The 22,609-nt window shown below is 45.0% G+C and overlaps 1 protein-coding gene across 1 annotated transcript in view; it reads right to left on the reverse strand.

The window, feature by feature from the left end:
• Positions 1-3,560: 3,560 nt before the first annotated feature.
• LOC115178582 (zinc finger protein 135) overlaps positions 3,561-22,609 on the reverse strand; it is a 28,550-nt gene continuing 9,501 nt past the window's right edge. Inside the window, exons 3-13 of the mRNA XM_029739838.1 lie at positions 21,761-21,973; positions 19,831-20,913; positions 17,048-17,245; positions 16,422-16,478; positions 12,878-12,937; positions 12,484-12,729; positions 11,346-11,432; positions 10,831-10,914; positions 4,778-4,914; positions 4,389-4,622; positions 3,561-4,191 (exon numbers count right to left, since the gene is read on the reverse strand). Of these exons, the coding sequence (XP_029595698.1) occupies positions 3,754-4,191; positions 4,389-4,622; positions 4,778-4,914; positions 10,831-10,914; positions 11,346-11,432; positions 12,484-12,729; positions 12,878-12,937; positions 16,422-16,478; positions 17,048-17,245; positions 19,831-20,913; positions 21,761-21,973 (2,837 nt within the window). The 3' untranslated portion in view covers positions 3,561-3,753. The remainder of the gene's footprint in view (positions 4,192-4,388; positions 4,623-4,777; positions 4,915-10,830; positions 10,915-11,345; positions 11,433-12,483; positions 12,730-12,877; positions 12,938-16,421; positions 16,479-17,047; positions 17,246-19,830; positions 20,914-21,760; positions 21,974-22,609) is intronic.

The raw sequence follows: 22,609 nt of genomic DNA on the forward strand, positions 1-22,609 counted from the left end.
CATAAACTGAAATAAAATATCCCAGAAATGTTCCATATGCACAAAAAAGCTTATTTCTCTAAATGTTGTGCACACATTGTTTTACATCCCTGTTAGTGAACATTTCTCCTTTGCCAAGATAATCCACCCACCTGACAGGTGTGGCATATCAAGTAGCTGATTAAACAGCACGATCATTACACAGGTGCACCTTGTGCTGGGGACAATAAAAGGCCACAGACGTCTCAAATTTTGAGGGAGAGTGCAATTGTCCTGTTTACTGCAGAAATGTTCACCAGAGTTCTTTCTCCAACATCATTTTGGAACATTTGGCAGTACGTCCAACCGGCCTCATAACCGCAGACCTTTCGTATGGTGTCATGTGGGTGAGCAGTTTGCTGATGTTAACGTTGTGAATTGAGTGCACCATGGTGGTGGTGGAGTTATGGTATGGGCAGGCATAAGCTACGGACAATGAACACAATTGCATTTTATCGATGGCAATTTTGATGAACAGAAATACCGTGACGAGATCCTGAGGCTCACTGTTGTGTCACTCATCTGCCACCATCACCTCACGTTTCAGCATGATAATGCACAGCCCCATGTCACAAAGGTCTGCACACAATTCCTGGAAGCTGAAAATGTCCCAGTTCTTCCATGGCCTGCATACTCATTGTCACCCATTGAGCATGTTTGGGATGCTCTGGATCGACAGGCACGACAGCGTGTTCCAGCTCCCGCCAATATTCAGCAACTTTGCACAGCCATTAAAGACGAGTGGGACAATATCCCACAGGCCACAATCACCAGCCTGATCAACCCTATGTGAAGGAGATGTGTCGCACTGCATGAGGAAAATGGTGGTCCCACCAGATACTGACTGGTTTTCTGATCCACACCTCTACCTTTTTTTTAAAGGCATCTGTGACCAACAGATGCATATCTGTATTCCCAATCATGTGAAATCCATAGATTAGGACCTAATTCATTTATTTCAATTGACTGATTTCCTTATATGAACTTAAAACTCAGTAAAATCTTTGAAATTGTTGCGTTTATATCTTTGTTCCGTGTAGTTAAATTACTATTTGAATTACATGTAGTTCCCCAACACTGCCCATTTTGTTTACAGTTTTTGGTATGACTAATTTTGTTCATTCTTTGTTATAACCCACCTGTTTTTTAGGGGGTAATACATGTTTACTCTGAGGAAGAGTTCCTTATCAGTAGGAAACACACCTTAGTCCCTCTAGTTTCACACTAAGGCTACATAACAAATGGCACACTATTCCCTATATAGTGCACTACAGAGCGCTATGGGCTAAAAACACAACAAACTTCACTGGCTGCATTGTGAATGTGACCCAATACCACCACCTACAGGACGATGGGGGAAACTACTGGCTGCATTGTGAATGTGACCCAATACCACCTACAGGACGATGGGGGAACTACTGGCTGCATTGTGAATGTGACCCAATACCACCACCTACAGGACGATGGGGGAACTACTGGCTGCATTGTGAATGTGACCCAATACCACCACCTACAGGACGATGGGGGAAACTACTGGCTGCATTGTGAATGTGACCCAATACCACCACCTACAGGACGATGGGGGAACTACTGGCTGCATTGTGAATGTGACGCAATGGCACCACCTACAGGACGATGGGGGAAACTACTGGCTGCATTGTGAATGTGACGCAATGGCACCACCTACAGGACGATGGGGGAAACTACTGGCTGCATTGTGAATGTGACGCAATGGCACCACCTACAGGACGATGGGGGAAACTACTGGCTGCATTGTGAATGTGACGCAATGGCACCACCTACAGGACGATGGGGGAAACTACTGGCTGCATTGTGAATGTGACCCAATACCACCACCTACAGGACGATGGGGGAAACTACTGGCTGCATTGTGAATGTGACCCAATACCACCACCTACAGGACGATGGGGGAACTTCATTCTTTCAAACTAAGTTTTCACAGGATGAAACGCATTAGTATACTTTAATGTTATTTATTAAAATCAGATCCAATACTCAGATAATAAAGAGACAAATATGTAAACTGTGTTTTACCAGAGAATGTGTTCATTAGTACTGTAGTATAGTATACACTCTTTACGTCCCTAATGGCACCCTATTCCCTATATAGTGCACTACTTTAGGCTCTGATCAACATTAGTGCACTATATAGGGAACAGGGGTGCCATTTGGGAATCATATTATATGATCAATATCAGATCGTGTACATTCTAATGGGTAGATGACATGACAGACCTTTTACCATTAAGACCATCACTACCTTCATATTCACATAGGGTCCCAAATGGCACCCTATTCCCTATATAGTGCACTACTTTTGGCCAGAACCCTATGGGCCCTGGTCAAACGTAGTGCACTAAGTTGGGTGTCATTCAGGACTCAGAATACAATTTTTTGTCAAACATCACATTCTCTGACACTTTAAAAGCTCATATTTGAGCTCATAAACAACTGACGTTCTGCAAAATGGAGAAATAGTGTCAGTCCTGAATGGTACCCTACTCCCTTTATAATGCAGTCCGTTGACCAGAGCCCATAGGGAATGGTGTCCCATTTGACCAGAGCCCATAGTGAATGGTGTCCCATTTGACCAGAGCCCATAGGGAATGGTGTCCCATTTGACCAGAGCCCATAGGGAATGGTGTCCCATTTGACCAGAGCCCATTGGGAATGGTGTCCCGTTTGACCAGAGCCCATTGGGAATGGTGTCCCATTTGACCAGAGCCCATTGGGAATGGTGTCCCATTTGACCAGAGCCCATTGGGAATGGTGTCCCATTTGACCAGAGCCCATAGGGAATGGTGTCCCATTTGACCAGAGCCCATTGGGAATGGTGTCCCATTTGACCAGAGCCCATTGGGAATGGTGTCCCATTTGACCAGAGCCCATTGGGAATGGTGTCCCATTTGACCAGAGCCCATAGGGAATGGTGTCCCGTTTGACCAGAGCCCATTGGGAATGGTGTCCCATTTGACCAGAGCCCATTGGGAATGGTGTCCCATTTGACCAGAGCCCATTGGGAATGGTGTCCCATTTGACCAGAGCCCATTGGGAATGGTGTCCCATTTGACCAGAGCCCATTGGGAATGGTGTCCCATTTGACCAGAGCCCATTGAGAATGGTGTCCCGTTTGACCAGAGCCCATAGTGAATGGTGTCCCATTTGACCAGAGCCCATAGGGAATGGTGTCCCATTTGACCAGAGCCCATAGGGAATGGTGTCCCATTTGACCAGAGCCCATAGGGAATGGTGTCCCATTTGACCAGAGCCCATAGGGAATGGTGTCCCATTTGACCAGAGCCCATTGGGAATGGTGTCCCATTTGACCAGAGCCCATAGGGAATGGTGTCCCATTTGACCAGAGCCCATAGGGAATGGTGTCCCATTTGACCAGAGCCCATTGGGAATGGTGTCCCATTTGACCAGAGCCCATTGGGAATGGTGTCCCATTTGACCAGAGCCCATTGGGAATGGTGTCCCATTTGACCAGAGCCCATTGAGAATGGTGTCCCGTTTGACCAGAGCCCATAGTGAATGGTGTCCCATTTGACCAGAGCCCATAGTGACTGGTGTCCCATTTGACCAGAGCCCATAGTGAATGGTGTCCCATTAGGGACATCATGAAGCAGTAAAACCTCCCATCATGATCACAGTTCAGACACACAAGGGCACGTTTCCAGTGCTCTTATTTTGTAGTCCTCTTAGAGAGGACATTTATTTTGAAGCCACCCTCGTGTCTTCACTAGGAGATGATTGGACAGTGTCTCTCATGTGACACTCTTGGTGCCTCTTCAGCTGCCCTGACGCCGTGAACCCTTTCCCACACGCGCTACACAGGAACGGCCGCTCCCCTGTATGTGTCCTCATGTGTAGCTTCAGACTCCCCGGTGTGGTGAACCCCTTATCACAGACAGTACAAGGGTACGGCCTCTCTTTAGTGTGTGTGATCTGATGCACTTTCAGGTTGCCAGATTGGGCAAAACTGGTCCCACATATGGCGCAGATGAATGGTTTCTCTCCGGTGTGTGTCCGCTGGTGGCTCTTCAGGTCTCCAGCGCGCAAGAAGGTTCGGCCGCAGAAGGAACAGCAGAATGGTTTCTCTCCGGTGTGGGTTCTCTGGTGGGTCCGCAGGTTCCCCAGCTCCGTGAAGCTCTTAGATTGGAGACAGGTAAACGAAAAGACACAAAAACAAAAATGGAGGGGAAGCATAGAAATATTGCACATATAACGGATCTACCGCTTATAAGACTTGTTTTCAAAGAGAATGGCAAATCTATAACTCGCATTTCTATCTGAAATCTGTTGGTTCGTACACAAAGCTACATAATGTAACTTTAATTGACACGCACCTTGCCACACTGGCAAATGTGGTAGGTCTTCAGCCCCGTGTGGAGCAGCTTGTGTTTCTTCAGGTCGTGGGCTCGGGAGAACTGTTTCCCGCACTCGGAGCATTGGTGTGGTTTCTCCTTGGTGTGTGTCTGCAGATGGGTCTTCAGGTTGCCGCGAATGGCAAACCCTTTACCGCATACGGAGCAGTGGTGAAGGTTCTCCCCTTTATGGATCATCTGGTGGCACTTGAGCGACTTGTATCAAATCAAACTTAATTTAGATCATTACTTACAACAAAATGCAGTGCAAAGTGCTTCCCATACATAAATCAATAAAACGTGAGAAAGATAAAACAAAACAGTAGACAAGGAGTAAATAGATAAATTAAGACAGTAAAACAACAACGAACCTTGAAGTAGGAGAAGCTTTTCCCACAGTCATTGCAGTGGTACGGTTTCTCCTCCCGGTGAGTCTGCTGGTGGTCTTTATAGTGGGCCAGCCGGGAGAAGCTTTTCTGACACTGGGAGCACTGGTACGGTTTCTCCCCTGTGAATAGAATAACTATTTTTTGATAAAGTTTATATTGATTTAAACTGGTGTTGAGAACAACGAGGTGGAAGCAGGCAGCAACGGAGTGAGGAGATGAGGAAACAGATAGGGGAGTTTCTCTCTCTGCGCTTAGTTATAATAAACTTAATGTTAAAAAAATAATATTGCAATAAAATAAGCTAATGCAATTGAAGGCATGTATCAAATACAGTCGAAGTCGGAAGTTTACATACACTTAGGTTGGAGTCATTAAAACTAGTTTTTCAACCACTCCACAAATTTCTTGTTAACAAACTATAGTTTTGGCAAGTTGGTTAGGACATCTACTTTGTGCATGACAAGTAAATTTTACAACAATTGTTTACAGACAGATTATTTCACTGTATCACAATTCCAGTGGGTCAGAAGTTTACATACACTAAGTTGACTGTGCCTTTAAACAGCTTGGAAAATTCCAGAAAATGTCATGGCTTTAGAAGCTTCTGATAGGCTAATTGACATCATTTGAGTCAATTGGAGGTGTACCTGTGGATGTATTTCAAGGCCTACCTTCAAACTCAGTGCCTCTTTGCTTGACATCATGGGAAAATCAAAAGAAATCAGCCAAGACCTCAGAAAAATGGTAGATCTCCACAAGTCTGGTTCATCCTTGGGAGCAATTTCCAAACACCTGAAGGTACCACATTCATCTGTACAAATAATAGTACGCAAGTATAAACACCATGGGACCACGCAGCCATCATACCGCTCAGGAAGGAGACGCATTCTGTCTCCTAGAGATGAACATACTTTGATGTGAAAAGTGCTAATCAATCCCTGAACAGCAGCAAAAGGACCTTGTGAAGATGCTGGAGGAAACAGGTACAAAAGTATCTATATCCACAGTAAAACGAGTCCTATATTGACATTACCTGAAAGTCCGCTCAGCAAGGAAGAAGCCACTGTTCCAAAACTGCCATAAAAAATCCAGACTACGGTTTGCAACTGCACATGGGGACAAAGATCATACTTTTTGGAGAAATGTCCTCTGCTCTGATGAAACAAAAATAGAACTGTTTGGCCATAATGACCATTGTTATGTTTGGAGGAAAAAGGGGGAGCTTGCAAGCCGAAGAACACCATCCCACCCCCTGAAGCACAGGGGTGGCAGCATCATGTTGTGGGGTGTTTTGCTACAGGAGGGACTGGTGCACTTCACAAAATAGATGGCATCATGAGGAAAGAAAATTATGTGGATATATTGAAGCAACATCTCAAGACATCAGTCAGGAAGTTACAAATGGGTCTTCCAAATGGACAATTACCCCAAGCATACTTCCAAAGTTGTGGCAAATTGGCTTAAGGACAACAAAGTGGCCATCACAAAGCCTTAACCTCAATCCTATAGAACATTTGTGGGCGGAACTGAAAAAGCGTGTGCGATCAAGGAGGCCTACAAACCTGACTCAGTTACACCAGCTCTGTCAGGAGGAATATGCCAAAATTCACCCAACTTATTGTGGGAAGCCTGTGGAAGGCTACCCGAAACATTTGACCCAAGTTAAACAATTTAAAGGCAATGCTACCAAATACTAATTGAGTGTATGTAAACTTCTGACCCACTGGCAATGTGTTGAAAGAAATAAAAGCTGAAATAAATCATTCTCTCTACTATTATTCTGACATTTCACATTTTTAAAATAAAGTGGTGATCCTAACTGACCTAAGACAGGGAATTGTTATTAGGATTAAATGTCAGGAATTGTGAAAAACTGAGTTTAAATGTATTTGGCTAAGGTGTATGTAAACTTCCGACTTCAACTGTACTTGCTTATACTGAAACTCCCAATGTCATATCCAACCGTTATACTAATTTAAAGCAATAGTCATGTGTGGTCACCTAGATGATCATTTCAGCACCGACTTGATTAGGACAGCGCCACCGCATTGCTTTAACAAAAGTGTGGGTGACTCATCTTGATAAATCAATTAACTAAATGGCAGATTTTTCTTTATTCGCTGAATCTCCATTTGGATATTTGATAACAATCAGGCCGGGGAAATGTTAGCTAAGTGAGTGCTCATGATCATCTTGATTCTAGTTTGCTCATATATTAAATGATCAAAACATTTTGCCAGCGTGTAGCTTAACAAGTGGATTCTGCTCTTCTCTGGCGTAGCAGCGGTCCTCCTCCCAACCAAACGCCTGTGTCTTGTCTGATAATCAGTCAATGAGATTTTATTCAACCGAATCGCTGTCTGTACACTGCCTTCAGAAAGTATTCACACCCCTTGACCTTTTCCAAAATGTTGTTACAGCCTGAATTTAAAATAGATTCAATTGAGATTTTATGTCACTGGTCTACACACAATAACCCATAATGTCAAAGTGGAATTATGTTTTTAGACATTACAAATTAATACAAAATGAAAAGCTGAAATGTCTTGAGTAAATAAGTATTCAAACCCTTTGTTTTGGCCTAAATAAGTTCAGGAGTAAAACAAGTTAATGTGTTTAACAAGTCTCAATGTGTGTGCAATAATAGTGTTTAAAATGATTTTTGAACGACTACCTCATCTCTGTATCCCACAAATACAATTATCTGTAAGGTCCTTCAGTTGAGCAGTGAATTTAAAACACAAATTCAACCACAAAGACCAGGGAGGTTTTCCAATGCCTCGCATTGGTAGATGGGTAAAAATGTTTTAAAAAAAAGCATACATTGAATATCCCTTTGAGCCTTGTGAAGCTATCAATTACACTTTGGATGGTGTATCAATACACCCAGTCACTACAAAGATTCCGGCAACTGAGTTAGGAAGGACGCCTGTGAGGAAGGAAACCACTCAGGGATTTCAACATGAGGCCAATGGTGACTTTAAAACCGTTCCAGAGTTTAATGGCTGTGAAAGGAGAAAACTGAGAAATGACAGAGTGAAAAGAAGGGAGCCTGTAATGAATAAATATATTCTAAAACATGCATCCTGTTTGCAATAAGGCACTAAAGTAAAACTGAAATGAACTTTATGTCCTGAATACAAAGCGTTATATTTGGGGCAAATCCAACACAACACATCACTGAGTACCACTCTCCATATTTTCAAGTATTGTGGTGGCTGTATCATGTTATGGGTATGCCTGTTATCGGCAAGGACTAGGGAGTTTTTTTAGGATAAAAAGAAAAGGAATAGAGCTAAGCACAGGCAGAATCCCAGAGGAAAACTGGTTCAGTGTGCTTTCCAACAGACACTGGGAGATAAATTCACCTTTCAGCAGGACAATAACCTAAAACACAGTTAAAGTTTTGACTTAAATTGGCTTGAAAACTTGGAAATGGCTGTCTAGCAATGATCAACAACAAACTTGACAGAGCTTGAAGAATTTAAAAAATAATAATGTGCAAACATTGTACAATCCAGGTGTGCAAAGCTCTGAGAGACTTACCCAGAAAGACTCGCAGCTCTAATCGCTGCCAAAGGTGCTTCTAACATGTATTGACTCAAGGTGTGAATACTTATGTAAATTAGATATTTCTGTATTTCATTTTCAATACATTTGGAAAAATATGTTTTCACTTTGTCATTATGGGTAGATGGGTGAGAAAATTAACCAATTTAATCCATTTTGACTAAATTGGTTTATATGTATAATCTATCCACCATGGAGCTGTGAGAGTACGTCCCGTTTTATCTGTCTTAACGTAACTTCAATATAATCAATAATTCATTAATGTCATTGCACAGCATTCACGCATTTTATTTTTAAATGAAATAACAAAAGGGAGCCTTGAATAATTAAACAATAAATAACTAGATTTTTCTGCCAAACATCTATTTGACTAAAAACCCCGTGTTTTCAACGCATGTTTGATTTGTAAACAATTGGATCAATTATGGGTCTACTTCGGATAGTTTACAAGGTCCAGCGAGGCTCTTTAGCAGGGCAATCACAGGGTGTATTTTGGTAGGATGTATCGGCGTTAACCTCTCTTGGGTAGGGGGCAGTATTTTCACAGCCGGATGAAAAACGTACCCAAATTAAACTGCCTACTACTCGGGCCCAGAAACTAGAATATGCATATTATTAGTAGATTTGGATAGAAAACACACTGAAGTTTCTAAAACTGTTTGAATGATGTCTGTGAGTATAACAGAACTCATATGGGAGGCAAAAACCTGAGAAAAATCCAACCAGGAAGTTGAAAATCTGAGGCTATAGTTTAAAAAAAATTAATTCCCTTTCCAAACTACAGTGACTTAGGGGTCATTTTGCACTTCCTAAGGCTTCCACTAGATGTCAACAGTCTTTAGAAAGTTGTTTGAGGCTTCTATGGTGAATTTTGAGGGAATAACAGCCGGTTCAAGCAGTGGACTGTCTGAGGTCATGTAGTTACTTCATGCACATTCACGCATGGATAGCATTTTTTATTTTTCTTCTGTAATGAATACGCTATTGTCTGGTTGGAATATTATCGATTATTTATGTTAAAAACACCCTAAGGATTGATTGTAAACATCGTTTGACATGTTTCTACAAACGGTAATGGAACTTTTGAGCTTTTCGTCTATTGATTTGCGCTCCCGCATCGTGCCTTTGGAATAGTGTTCTGGACGCGGGAACAAAACTGAGGTATTTGGACATAAATGATGGACTTTACCGAACAAATAAACATTTCTTGTGGAAGTGAGAGTCCTGCGAGTGCATTCCGCTGAGGATCAGCAAAAGTAAGGAAAGATTTATAACACTAATTTAGAGTTTTGTTGATGCCATGACTTGGCGGGTAGCGGTATTGCTTGCATTGATGGCTGAGCTCTGTACTCAGAATATTGAACATTGTGCTTTCTCCGTAAAGTTATTTTGAAATCTGACACAGCGGTTGCATTAAGAAGTAGTGTATCTATAATTCTTTAAATAATTGTTATATATTTTGTCAACGTTTATGATGAGTATTTCTGTAAATTAATGTGCACATTCACTGGAAGTTTTGGGAGGCAAACATTTTTTGAACATCACGCGCCAATGTAAAATGCTGTTTTTGGATATAAATATGAACTTGATCGAACAAAACATACATGTATTATGTAACATGATGTCCTATGAGTGTCATCTGATGAAGATCGTCAAAGGTTAGTGCTTAATTTTAGCTGTATTTCTGGTTTTTGTGACGCCTCTCCTTGCTAGGAAAATGGCTGTGTGGCTTTTCTTGTTTAGGTGGTGTCCTAACATAATCTAATGTTTTGCTTTCGCTGTAAAGCCTTTTTGAAATCGGACAATGTGGTTGCATTAAGGAGAAGTGCATCTTTAAAATGGTGTACAATAGTCGTATGTTTGAGAAATTTGAATTATGAGATTTTGGTTGTTTTGAATTTGCCGCCCTGCTATTTCACTGGCTGTTGGGAGTGTGTCCCACAGGTGGGCCGGTCACGTCCCACATACCCAAGAGAGGTTTTAACAGATACCACTGGAATATGGGCTTCTCCTGATACCAAGATGCTCTGCCTGTCGCGGTCTCGCGGATCATCATTCTCCCGAGTGCACTCAGGCCTATTCCTATCGCGATTTGAAACATTTCAAATCATCCCGAAAAAATAAAGTTTCATCATGGCCACAAATTTCTCTGGCCCAGCCAATACTGGAATCCTGGCAACTGCTGCGGCTGAGAGAGAAACGTAGTGGGCTGAAAAGGTAGGCAGACTTCCATTGGGTTCTCCCCCCTTAACACAAAACAGCAAGCCTGAAACCGTCGGGTTCGGGCTGAGAATGAGACCTCTACACAGAACACATGCCAATGATGCCAATGCAAAACATATACAAGATGAACATAAATACATTTTCAGTAAAAAGCCGGTACAAAACGTTCAGTGTCTTTCTGAGAGATATAAACCTGAGAGGTAAAACGGCATATATTATATTAAATATATTATATAATTGACCTGTGTGGATACGCTGGTGGATCTTGAGGTTACCCTGCGCAGTGAAACCTTTCCCACACTCTGAACACTGGAACGGCTTCTCTCCTGATAGATAGACGGACAGACAGAACGTTTCAATGTCACAAATAACAGATTTAAAAACCACATTGAGGCCCACTCAAAGAGAGTTTTGAGAGACTGATAACTTTTCTAGGCAATTATAAATGTCAATATCTGTTATAATACATTACATCATACTATCATTAACATAATGCCTAGTTAAATAAAGGTAACATACAAGTCAGTTAAGAACAAACTCATATTTACAATGACGGCCTACCGGGGAACAGTGGGTTAACTACCTTGTTCAGAGGCAGAACGACAGATTTTTACCGTGTCAGCTCAGGGATTCGATCCAGCAACCATTTCGGTTACTGGCCCAACACTAACCACTAGGCTACCTGCTGCCCCCTCATCATCAACAACAACATCCCATGACATCATACTCTATACACCTGGAAGAAGGAGCACTACACCTGTGTGGGTCATCTGGTGTTTCTTCAGCCCTCCCAGACTGGTGAAAGTCTTCCCACACTGGTGACAGACGTGGCTCACCCTCTCTCCTAGGGATGAGTTAGAGGTACTGATAAGTCGATGAAGATCATCCATATATCGATTTGAACATTTTGTAATCTAAAATAATACCTTTAAGTGATATTTCCCATTGCTAGACATATTTTTGATTCAGCCCCCCAATAGATAGGTAAGCATGTACCACACATCTCTTACTATAATAATAATAATAATAATAATAATAATAATACATACAACTTTTAAAATCTGACTGACCCTCTCTCCTGTGTGGATACGGATTTATTTAGCATTGACATGAGAAGACCTCTACACTTCACAGCACCTTTACTTAGAGAAGTAGTTGACATCACTAAAAATGGTCCCACATCCATCAGAAGCATACTTCATGATCTGGTGGATGTTGAGTTGTGATGTTATGGCAGGCGGATGTTGAGTTGTGATAACTGGCAGGCATGGTCTGGTGGATGTTGAGTTGTGATAATTGGCAGGCATGGTCTGGTGGATGTTGAGTTGTGATAATTGGCAGGCATGGTCTGGTGGATGTTGAGTTGTGATGTTATAGCAGGCATGGTCTGGTGGATGTTGAGTTGTGATAATTGGCAGGCATGGTCTGGTGGATGTTGAGTTGTGATAATTGGCAGGCATGGTCTGGTGGATGTTGAGTTGTGATAATTGGCAGGCATGGTCTGGTGGATGTTGAGTTGTGATAATTGGCAGGCATGGTCTGGTGGATGTTGAGTTGTGATAATTGGCAGGCATGGTCTGGTGGATGTTGAGTTGTGATGTTATGTTATGGCAGGCATGGTCTGGTGGATGTTGAGTTGTGATGTTATGGCAGGCATGGTCTGGTGGATGTTGAGTTGTGATGTTATGGCAGGCATGGTCTGGTGGATGTTGAGTTGTGATGTTATGTTATGGCAGGCATGGTCAGGTGTACAGAACTAGCTCATCCAAGTTGTCCTGAAATTGGCGCTGTGGTGCAATAAGGCTTGAGCACCACCATGGCTGCTTACAGCTATATTCTATCTTGTAATAGTTTATGCCAAATACTGAAAAATAATAATCATTGTTCACAATAACCTGTGTGGATGGTGAGGTGTCTCTTCATGTCGTCTGAGCGTGAGAAACATTTCCCGCAGACGGAGCACTGATGGGGTTTCTCTCCGCTGTGGGTCTGTGTGTGCCTCTTCAGGCTCCCCACGGTGATGAAGGTCTTGCCACACTGGGAGCAGGGGTGTGGCTTCTCCACTGCACTCTGAGCGTTCGAACTCTGTTCATTCTCCCCATCGAAACTGTCTGTGTCCGAGTTGGCACCCCCTCCTGTTTCTGTGACAACACTACAGGTTAAATACTGTAGGAGACCGGGTGTATCTCTTAAGATTAATGTTCTCTTACGTAACACTATAAACTATCAAAGTGGATACAACCAAAGCTTTTATCATCCCCATGAATGGTTATTGTGGTCTGTGATTACCTGAGTTGGTCTCATCCCCGCCACCTCCCTCCTCCTCTGCATCTCTTTTAATAGAAAGCCCTGTTAAAATACAGATTCACATGAATAGAACAGATAATATCCATCAGAACCTCTACAACAGTCCAGCACAGGCAACCAGGCCACCAGGCAACCAGGCCACCAGGCCACCAGGCAACCAGGCCACCAGGCAACCAGGCCACCGGGGGCCTGAGTGTCTGCTGATGTTTATTATTTCTGTCAATCAGTGTTTGATATAGACATGGGTAACCAGGAGTGTATAATAATGAGTGCAGAAGGTTAGGCACCCAGAGGACTCTCTCCCCACCCATTCTAGCTAGCTACTGTCCTGCTACTACCCAGAGGACTCTCTCCCACCCATTCTAGCTAGCTACTGTCCTGCTACTACCGAGAGGACTCTCTCCCCACCCATTCTAGCTAGCTACTGTCCTGCTACTACCCAGAGGACTCTCTCCCACCCATTCTAGCTAGCTACTGTCCTGCTACTACCGAGAGGACTCTCTCCCCACCCATTCTAGCTAGCTACTGTCCTGCTACTACCGAGAGGACTCTCTCCCCACCCATTCTAGCTAGCTACTGTCCTGCTACTACCCAGAGGACTCTCTCCCCACCCATTCTAGCTAGCTACTGTCCTGCTACTACCCAGAGGACTCTCTCCCACCCCATTCTAGCTAGCTACTGTCCTGCTACTACCCAGAGGACTCTCTCCCACCCCATTCTAGCTAGCTACTGTCCTGCTACTACCCAGAGGACTCTCTCCCACCCCATTCTAGCTAGCTACTGTCCTGCTACTACCCAGAGGACTCTCTCCCACCCCATTCTAGCTAGCTACTGTCCTGCTACTACCCAGAGGACTCTCTCCCACCCCATTCTAGCTAGCTACTGTCCTGCTACTACCCAGAGGACTCTCTCCCACCCCATTCTAGCTAGCTACTGTCCTGCTACTACCCAGAGGACTCTCTCCCACACCATTCTAGCTAGCTACTGTCCTGCTACTACCCAGAGGACTCTCTCCCCACCCATTCTAGCTAGCTACTGTCCTGCTACTACCCAGAGGACTCTCTCCCACCCCATTCTAGCTAGCTACTGTCCTGCTACTACCCAGAGGACTCTCTCCCACCCCATTCTAGCTAGCTAATGTCCTGCTACTACCCAGAGGACTCTCTCCCACCCCATTCTAGCTAGCTACTGTCCTGCTACTACCCAGAGGACTCTCTCCCACCCATTCTAGCTAGCTACTGTACTGCTACTACCCAGAGGACTCTCTCCCACCCCATTCTAGCTAGCTACTGTCCTGCTACTACCCAGAGGACTCTCTCCCACCCCATTCTAGCTAGCTACTGTCCTGCTACTACCCAGAGGACTCTCTCCCACCCATTCTAGCTAGCTACTGTACTGCTACTACCCAGAGGACTCTCTCCCACCCATTCTAGCTAGCTACTGTCCTGCTACTACCCAGAGGACTCTCTCCCACCCCATTCTAGCTAGCTACTGTCCTGCTACTACCCAGAGGACTCTCTCCCCACCCATTCTAGCTAGCTACTGTCCTGCTACTACCCAGAGGACTCTCTCCCACCCCATTCTAGCTAGCTACTGTCCTGCTACTACCCAGAGGACTCTCTCCCCACCCATTCTAGCTAGCTACTGTCCTGCTACTACAGAGAGGACTCTCTCCCACCCCATTCTAGCTAGCTACTGTCCTGCTACTACCCAGAGGACTCTCTCCCCACCCATTCTAGCTAGCTACTGTCCTACTACTACCGAGAGGACTCTCTCCCACCCATTCTAGCTAGCTACTGTCCTGCTACTACCCAGAGGACTCTCTCCCCACCCATTCTAGCTAGCTACTGTCCTGCTACTACCCAGAGGACTCTCTCCCCACCCATTCTAGCTAGCTACTGTCCTGCTACTACCGAGAGGACTCTCTCCCCACCCATTCTAGCTAGCTACTGTCCTGCTACTACCGAGAGGACTCTCTCCCCACCCATTCTAGCTAGCTACTGTCCTGCTACTACCGAGAGGACTCTCTCCCCACCCATTCTAGCTAGCTACTGTCCTGCTACTACCCAGAGGACTCTCTCCCCACCCCATTCTAGCTAGCTACTGTCCTGCTACTACCCAGAGGACTCTCTCCCCACCCATTCTAGCTAGCTACTGTCCTGCTACTACCCAGAGGACTCTCTCCCACCCCATTCTAGCTAGCTACTGTCCTGCTACTACCGAGAGGACTCTCTCCCACCCCATTCTAGCTAGCTACTGTCCTGCTACTACCCAGAGGACTCTCTCCCACCCATTCTAGCTAGCTACTGTCCTGCTACTACCCAGAGGACTCTCTCCCACCCCATTCTAGCTAGCTACTGTCCTACTACTACCCAGAGGACTCTCTCCCCACCCATTCCAGCTAGCTACTGTCCTGCTACTACCCAGAGGACTCTCTCCCACCCCATTCTAGCTAGCTACTGTCCTGCTACTACCCAGAGGACTCTCTCCCACCCCATTCTAGCTAGCTACTGTCCTGCTACTACCCAGAGGACTCTCTCCCACCCCATTCTAGCTAGCTACTGTCCTGCTACTACCGAGAGGACTCTCTCCCACCCCATTCTAGCTAGCTACTGTCCTGCTACTACCCAGAGGACTCTCTCCCCACCCCATTCTAGCTAGCTACTGTCCTGCTACTACCCAGAGGACTCTCTCCCCACCCATTCTAGCTAGCTACTGTCCTGCTACTACCCAGAGGACTCTCTCCCACCCCATTCTAGCTAGCTACTGTCCTGCTACTACCCAGAGGACTCTCTCCCACCCCATTCTAGCTAGCTACTGTCCTGCTACTACCCAGAGGACTCTCTCCCACCCCATTCTAGCTAGCTACTGTCCTGCTACTACCCAGAGGACTCTCTCCCACCCCATTCTAGCTAGCTACTGTCCTGCTACTACCCAGAGGACTCTCTCCCACCCCATTCTAGCTAGCTACTGTCCTGCTACTACCCAGAGGACTCTCTCCCCACCCATTCTAGCTAGCTACTGTCCTGCTACTACCCAGAGGACTCTCTCCCCACCCCATTCTAGCTAGCTACTGTCCTGCTACTACCCAGAGGACTCTCTCCCCACCCATTCTAGCTAGCTACTGTCCTGCTACTACCCAGAGGACTCTCTCCCCACCCCATTCTAGCTAGCTACTGTCCTGCTACTACCCAGAGGACTCTCTCCCCACCCCATTCTAGCTAGCTACTGTCCTGCTACTACCGAGAGGACTCTCTCCCCACCCCATTACCGAGAGGACTCTCTCCCCACCCCATTCTAGCTAGCTACTGTCCTGCTACTACCCAGAGGACTCTCTCCCCACCCCATTCTAGCTAGCTACTGTCCTGCTACTACCCAGAGGACTCTCTCCCACCCCATTCTAGCTAGCTACTGTCCTGCTACTACCCAGAGGACTCTCTCCCCACCCATTCTAGCTAGCTACTGTCCTGCTACTACCCAGAGGACTCTCTCCCCACCCATTCTAGCTAGCTACTGTACTACTCACCCGACTTCACTGCTTCTCCTTCCTCCTCATCCATGTCCACTTTCACAACGTTATGCCCTGGTGGAGAACACACGATACTGTACTGAAAACAGACTGTAGTAATGATGAAAGTACCATCACTATGAACAGACTAGCCTGACTGAAAACAGACTGTAGTAATGATGAAAGTACCATCACTATGAATAGACTAGCCTGACTGAAAACAGACTGTAGTAATGATGAAAGTACCATCACTATGAATAGACTAGCCTGACTGAAAACAGACTGTAGTAATGATGAAAGTACCATCACTATGAATAGACTAGCCTGACTGAAAACAGACAGTCGTACTGATGAAAGTACCATCACTATGAATAGACTAGCCTGACTGAAAACAGACTGTAGTGATGATGAAAGTACCATCACTATGAACAGACTAGCCTGACTGAAAACAGACAGTAGTGATGATGAAAGACCATCAGCACTATGAATAAGCTAGCCTGACTGCCAGTCTGTTTCTGCGCTCCTGTCAAATCACACTCCATAAGGACTTGGCAAGATAACGGAAACAGACTGGCAGTCAGGCTACACAGCACAGTAGAGTTTATTGTAGCCCAATATTGACTTGACTCAACACCTGAACTTACCATAGTCTACAGCATCGCTATCCTCTTCATCAGCCTCCTCCTCGTCATTACCATCATCATCTTTGACAGCCACACTGAGTTCCAGTGTTTGACTGCAGTCCTCCAGCTTCCCTGACGCCATCTCTGGACCTCGCAGGGAGCTTCTCGGGACTGGATCACTAGAATCCGGGGATTCCGGATCAGACATGGTGCCACAGTCTTAAATATGAAGAGGACATTGGCGATATGTGATCGATCGATCTATTCAGAAAACATACTGACGTCTAGCTATCTAACATCGTTATTGTATCAGATATGAGTCTACGCTTGCTAGTTCACTGCTTGCAGAACATTGGAGCAAAAACAACAACGGTCACTGATCTAGTTAAGGTTAGCTAGTTACTGAGACGGGAATAGCCTTCACATGTTGTAGCTTATACATGGGCTGTGGTTACTGACTAGGTGGCGGACGTGAAAAAAGCCATAGACGCAACCTAGCTATCTCGACTTGACGCTTCCCTGGCTGGTAGTCGTTCTACACAGCGGCTAGCATTCGCTACCGTTGCCGATACGTCGGGTAGTAGCTTAAACACTGATATAGCATGTTGGGTTCACATTTCAACGTTATAAAGATTACCTGGGATAGGTTTTCTTCAATTATTTGACATGGAGGAGGGTCGGGGAATCCAACTGTAAACTTCCGCCTGTATGAGGAAAAAGGTTTGTTCACGAGCATCAAGTATGCGCAGTCTTTGCGCTTCTCTCACTCTGGATTGTTTTATTATTATTTATTTGTATGTAACCTTTATTTAACTAGGCAAGTCAGTTAAGAACAAATTATTATTTACAATGACTGTCTACTAGTCGGTAGAGCAGTATACTATTCAATGTGTATTGGTGTAAATAGGAGATACATTTAGAGGATGCTCTTATCCAGAGCGATTTACAGGCGCAATTAGGCAGGACTTCTCCATGACTTTTAATTTAAATCTAACACATTTCTAGAAAATGAATGTGTCTAAACTACTTGGTAAGCTCCACATTTTTAAATGTCTTTATTTTTAAGGATAATTGTACTGCTGGATAGGCCTCATCTTGGACAACCGAAATAATCCCCAAAATTGCCACCAAGATGAATTCATTTTATTTTAGCATTTATACACTCCACATGTTAAATGTCTCTGGGGCGGTTTCCCAGACACAGATCAAGCCTAGTGCTGGACTAAAGAGCACTTTCACTATAAATTCTCCATTGAGAATTTCTTTTTAGGGCTAGGCTTAATCTGCGTGTGGGAACCCGCCCCTCAGAGAACCCCAAACAAAGAACAACACATCACACAGTTAGCATTTATTGTCATGACATATACTGACATGTTCACATCGTGTCATATCAAATCATATGTATGTTATAAAGCCCTTTTTACATCAGCAGGTGTCACAAAGTGCTCTGCAGATACCCAGCCTAAAACTCCAAACAGCAAGCAATGCAGAGGCAGAAGCAAAGGGACTAGGAAAAGCTCCCTAGAAAGGCAGAAACCTAGAGAGGAATGGGTGGGCTCTGATGGGTGGCCAGTCCTCTTCTGGCTGTGCTGGGTAGAGAGGAACCAGGCGCCGAGGCGTGACCAGACCTCTTCTGGCTGTGCCAGATAGAGATGTAAGAGTCCATGTGACCATTAAGGACAGATCGTTATTCAAGATGTTCAAACGTTCAAAGATGACCAGCAGGGTCAAATAATAACCATGATGGCTATAATGGAAAGGGGGATACCTAGTCAGTTGTACAACTGAATTCCTTCAACTGAAATGTGTCCTCCGCATTTAACCCAACCCCTCTGAATCAGAGAGGTGCGGGGGGCTGCCTTAATCAACATCCACGGCGCCCAGGGAACAGTGGGTTAACTGCCTTGCTCAGGGGCAGAATGACAGATTTTTACCTTGTCAGCTCAGGGATTCGATCTCGCAACCTTTCAGTTACTGGCCCAATGCTCTAACCACTAGGCTCTAACCACTAGGCTCTAACCACTAGGCTTTAACCACTAGGCTCTAACCACTAGGCTCTAACCACCAGGCTCTAACCACTAGGCTCTAACCACCAGGCTCTAACCACTAGGCTCTAACCACCAGGCTCTAACCACCAGGCTCTAACCACCAGGCTCTAACCACCAGGCTCTAACCACCAGGCTCTAACCACCAGGCTCTAACCACTAGGCTACCTATAGAGGGCAACACATGATGTAACACATTATATATCATTACTGTCTTCATATATGGCATTAATCTAGAGAAGCTTTATGAAGGCTGTATCACTAAATGAAGCACTACAAATTCAGTCATGATTAGTGAGATGTTGGAAAGCACATTTGGAGCACAATTTCAGATGACTTTTATTTTGAAAACCCATGTCCTTAAATGGATTTATGGACTGTTTCAAATGTAGACGTTCCATTGGTACGTGCCCGAGGCCCAGCGATGCTAGTGTTAATGAGAGCAGCAGAGAAACCACCAGCAATCCTTTGGCCATTGAAACCTGGATTTTTTTTCTCAATTCATCAGTCCTCGAGTCCTTGTATTCTCTCACCTCAGCTTCTTCTCAAAACTCATTGGAGGAGAAGGTCTGAGGGGAGGGACTTTAGATATTCTCCTCCAATATAGTTGAGAAGGTGAGGAGAGAGGATGCGAGATAATCGAGGAAAGATGAATTGAGAAAGGATAGGCCTCAGTGACTAAAGTACTGGCCACTGGTTTCATTGAGGACATGTGTTTTCCAAAATAAAGGTCCTCCAGACAAATTGTAGGCTTGTCCTATGTCATGTCCAAGGAGGCTGTCATCTCGCTTGTGTGATGCTCCTGGTGTTTCTTCAGCAATTTGGGTACATGGAACCCTTTCCCACACAGACTACAGACATACGGCTTCTCCCCTGTATGGAGCCTCATGTGCACCTTCAGACTCCCCGGTGTGGTGAACCCCTTATCACAGACAGTACAAGGGTACGGCCTCTCTTTAGTGTGCGTGATCTGGTGCACTCTCAGGTTCCCAGACTGGGCGAAACGGGTCCCGCATATAGTGCAGACATACGGTTTCTCTCCCGTGTGTGTTCTCTGGTGGCTTTGAAGGTCACCAGCCCGTACGAACGTCCGGCCGCAGTATGAGCAGCAGAACCTCTTCTCAAGGTTCTTCAAGTGCGTCCTTGCGTGCGTCTGCAGCTTCTCTACATCCGTGAAGCTCTTACCGCAGTCGCAGATATGGTAGAGGACCTTTTCCATGTGTAACTTCTTGAGCTTGTGTTTTTTCAGGCACTGGGATCTTGCGAAGCGTTGTCCGCAGATGGAGCACTGATGCGGTTTCTCCTTAGTGTGGGTCAGTAGGTGGGTGTTGAGGTTCCCTCTGATCGTGAAGCCCTTCCCACAGTAGGAGCAGTGGTGGAGGTTCTCTCCTGTGTGGATCAGACGATGAACTTTGAGGGTTCTGAAGTGGGAGAACATCTTGCCACAGTCATCACAGTGGTATGGTTTCTCCTTACGGTGGGTCTGTCTGTGCTTCCTATACTCCAACAGGTGGGCAAAACTCTCTGGGCACTTGGAGCAGTGGTATGGTTTCTCTCCTGTATGGACTCGCTGGTGGATCTTGAGGTGCCGTAGCAAGGTGAAGGTCTTCCCACACGGATGGCAGACGTGCTTGGTTTTCTCTCCGGTGTGGATGGTCATGTGTCTCCTCAGGTCATCGGGTCGTAAGAAACACTTCCCACAGACAGAGCACTGATGTGGTTTCTCTCCGCTGTGAATCAGCGCATGTCTGTTCAGCCGCGTCTTTGTGAGGAACCTCTTTCCGCACTCGGAGCAGCGGTGCAGCTTCTCAGAGCTGTCCGTGTCAGAGCTGGCACCCTCTCCTGTTTCAATGACAACATTATAGGGGTTAGAGACGCTGCTAGGACAGAGAGGAGAGAACAGCATCCCTTGCATGCTTAACAGTATACTGTACATACAGTAAAATACTATAGCGACCTTAAACCAACACCTAGCATCCTCGTCAAGAGGTTCAGATCACTGTAGGTTTGACAGTCTCCTGGACACAGTTTGCATCCTGGTCGGAGATACACCCCAAATTTGCTACAATACCATGTACCTGTACCCATAGAGATCCTACTCAATTACTAGAGGGGCTGTGTTGTAAACCCTCAAAGTTCCATAATGGTCTGAAAATGGCAGCCATCTTGGTCAGGGAGAAATCCAACCCAGTCTAATTGGAATGAATGGCAGTAGGTGATGCATTTCCTGCTTTAACTGACGCAGGAAAATAAAAGGCATGTGATGTATCAGAAATTGGGTAATAGAATTAGTCTACCTAAAATATTGGTCATATAATTATAAATACAGTTTATACAGGTTTTATACACACTTTCCGTATTATGGCCTCTAAAATATATGTAAACAAACCATAATGTCTCAATGTGTGTTCTCTTGGAAAGCAGTGAGTGTTACTATACGATACAATATCAGTACTTGCATTTACAACTTGTCTAAGTCCTATCAACAACTGATTTCAGCCAGTGTATGGCTGTAGATTGACTGCAATTTTTTTATGGAATGTTGGCAGTTATTTTTAAAAACTGTCTGGATAGCTAGCTAACAAACATACAGTGGAGATCATCTTCAAATTCATTGTTTTACATAATAGTGTACCTGTACCATAGTCAATAAAATAGTTTAACATCAGGGTATAGGTGTTTCTCTCACCTTTGTGAACCACCTGGTGTCGTCTCAGGTCATAGGATCGCAGGAAGGCCTTCCCGCAAATGGAACACTGGTGGGGTTTCTCTCCGCTGTGGGTCATCATGTGTATCTTCAAGCTGCTGGCTGCAGTGAACCTCTTGCCACACTGGGAGCAGAGATACGGTCTCTCGGTGTCAGGGTCCCCTAGGCTGTCTGGGTCAGAGCTGGCACCCTCTCCTGTTTCAATGGCAACATTACAGGGGTTAAACACTTGTTTTCTGTTTTATATGCGATACTATGTGAAGCATCGGTATCTAAAAAGGTAGAAAGGGAAGTTGCCTCCTCTTAAATGTATGTTCTGATCTGAGTTGGTCCTACCCACAACTTCCTCCTCCTCCTAAATGTATGTTCTGATCTGAGTTGGTCCTACCCACAACTTCCTCCTCCTCCTAAATGTATGTTCTGATCTGAGTTGGTCCTACCCACACCTTCCTCCTCCTCCTAAATGTATGTTCTGATCTGAGTTGGTCCTACCCACACCTTCCTCCTCCTCTTAAATGTATATTCTGATCTGAGTTGGTCCTACCCACATCTTCCTCCTCCTCCTAAATGTATGTTCTGATCTGAGTTGGTCCTACCCACAACTTCCTCCTCCTCTTAAATGTATGTTCTGATCTGAGTTGGTCCTACCCACACCTTCCTCCTCCTCCTAAATGTATGTTCTGATCTGAGTTGGTCCTACCCACACCTTCCTCCTCCTCTTAAATGTATATTCTGATCTGAGTTGGTCCTACCCACATCTTCCTCCTCCTCCTAAATGTATGTTCTGATCTGAGTTGGTCCTACCCACAACTTCCTCCTCCTCTTAAATGT

Source organism: Salmo trutta, chromosome 38 (genome assembly GCF_901001165.1).
Source record: "Salmo trutta chromosome 38, fSalTru1.1, whole genome shotgun sequence".
Lineage (NCBI taxonomy): Eukaryota > Metazoa > Chordata > Actinopteri > Salmoniformes > Salmonidae > Salmo > Salmo trutta.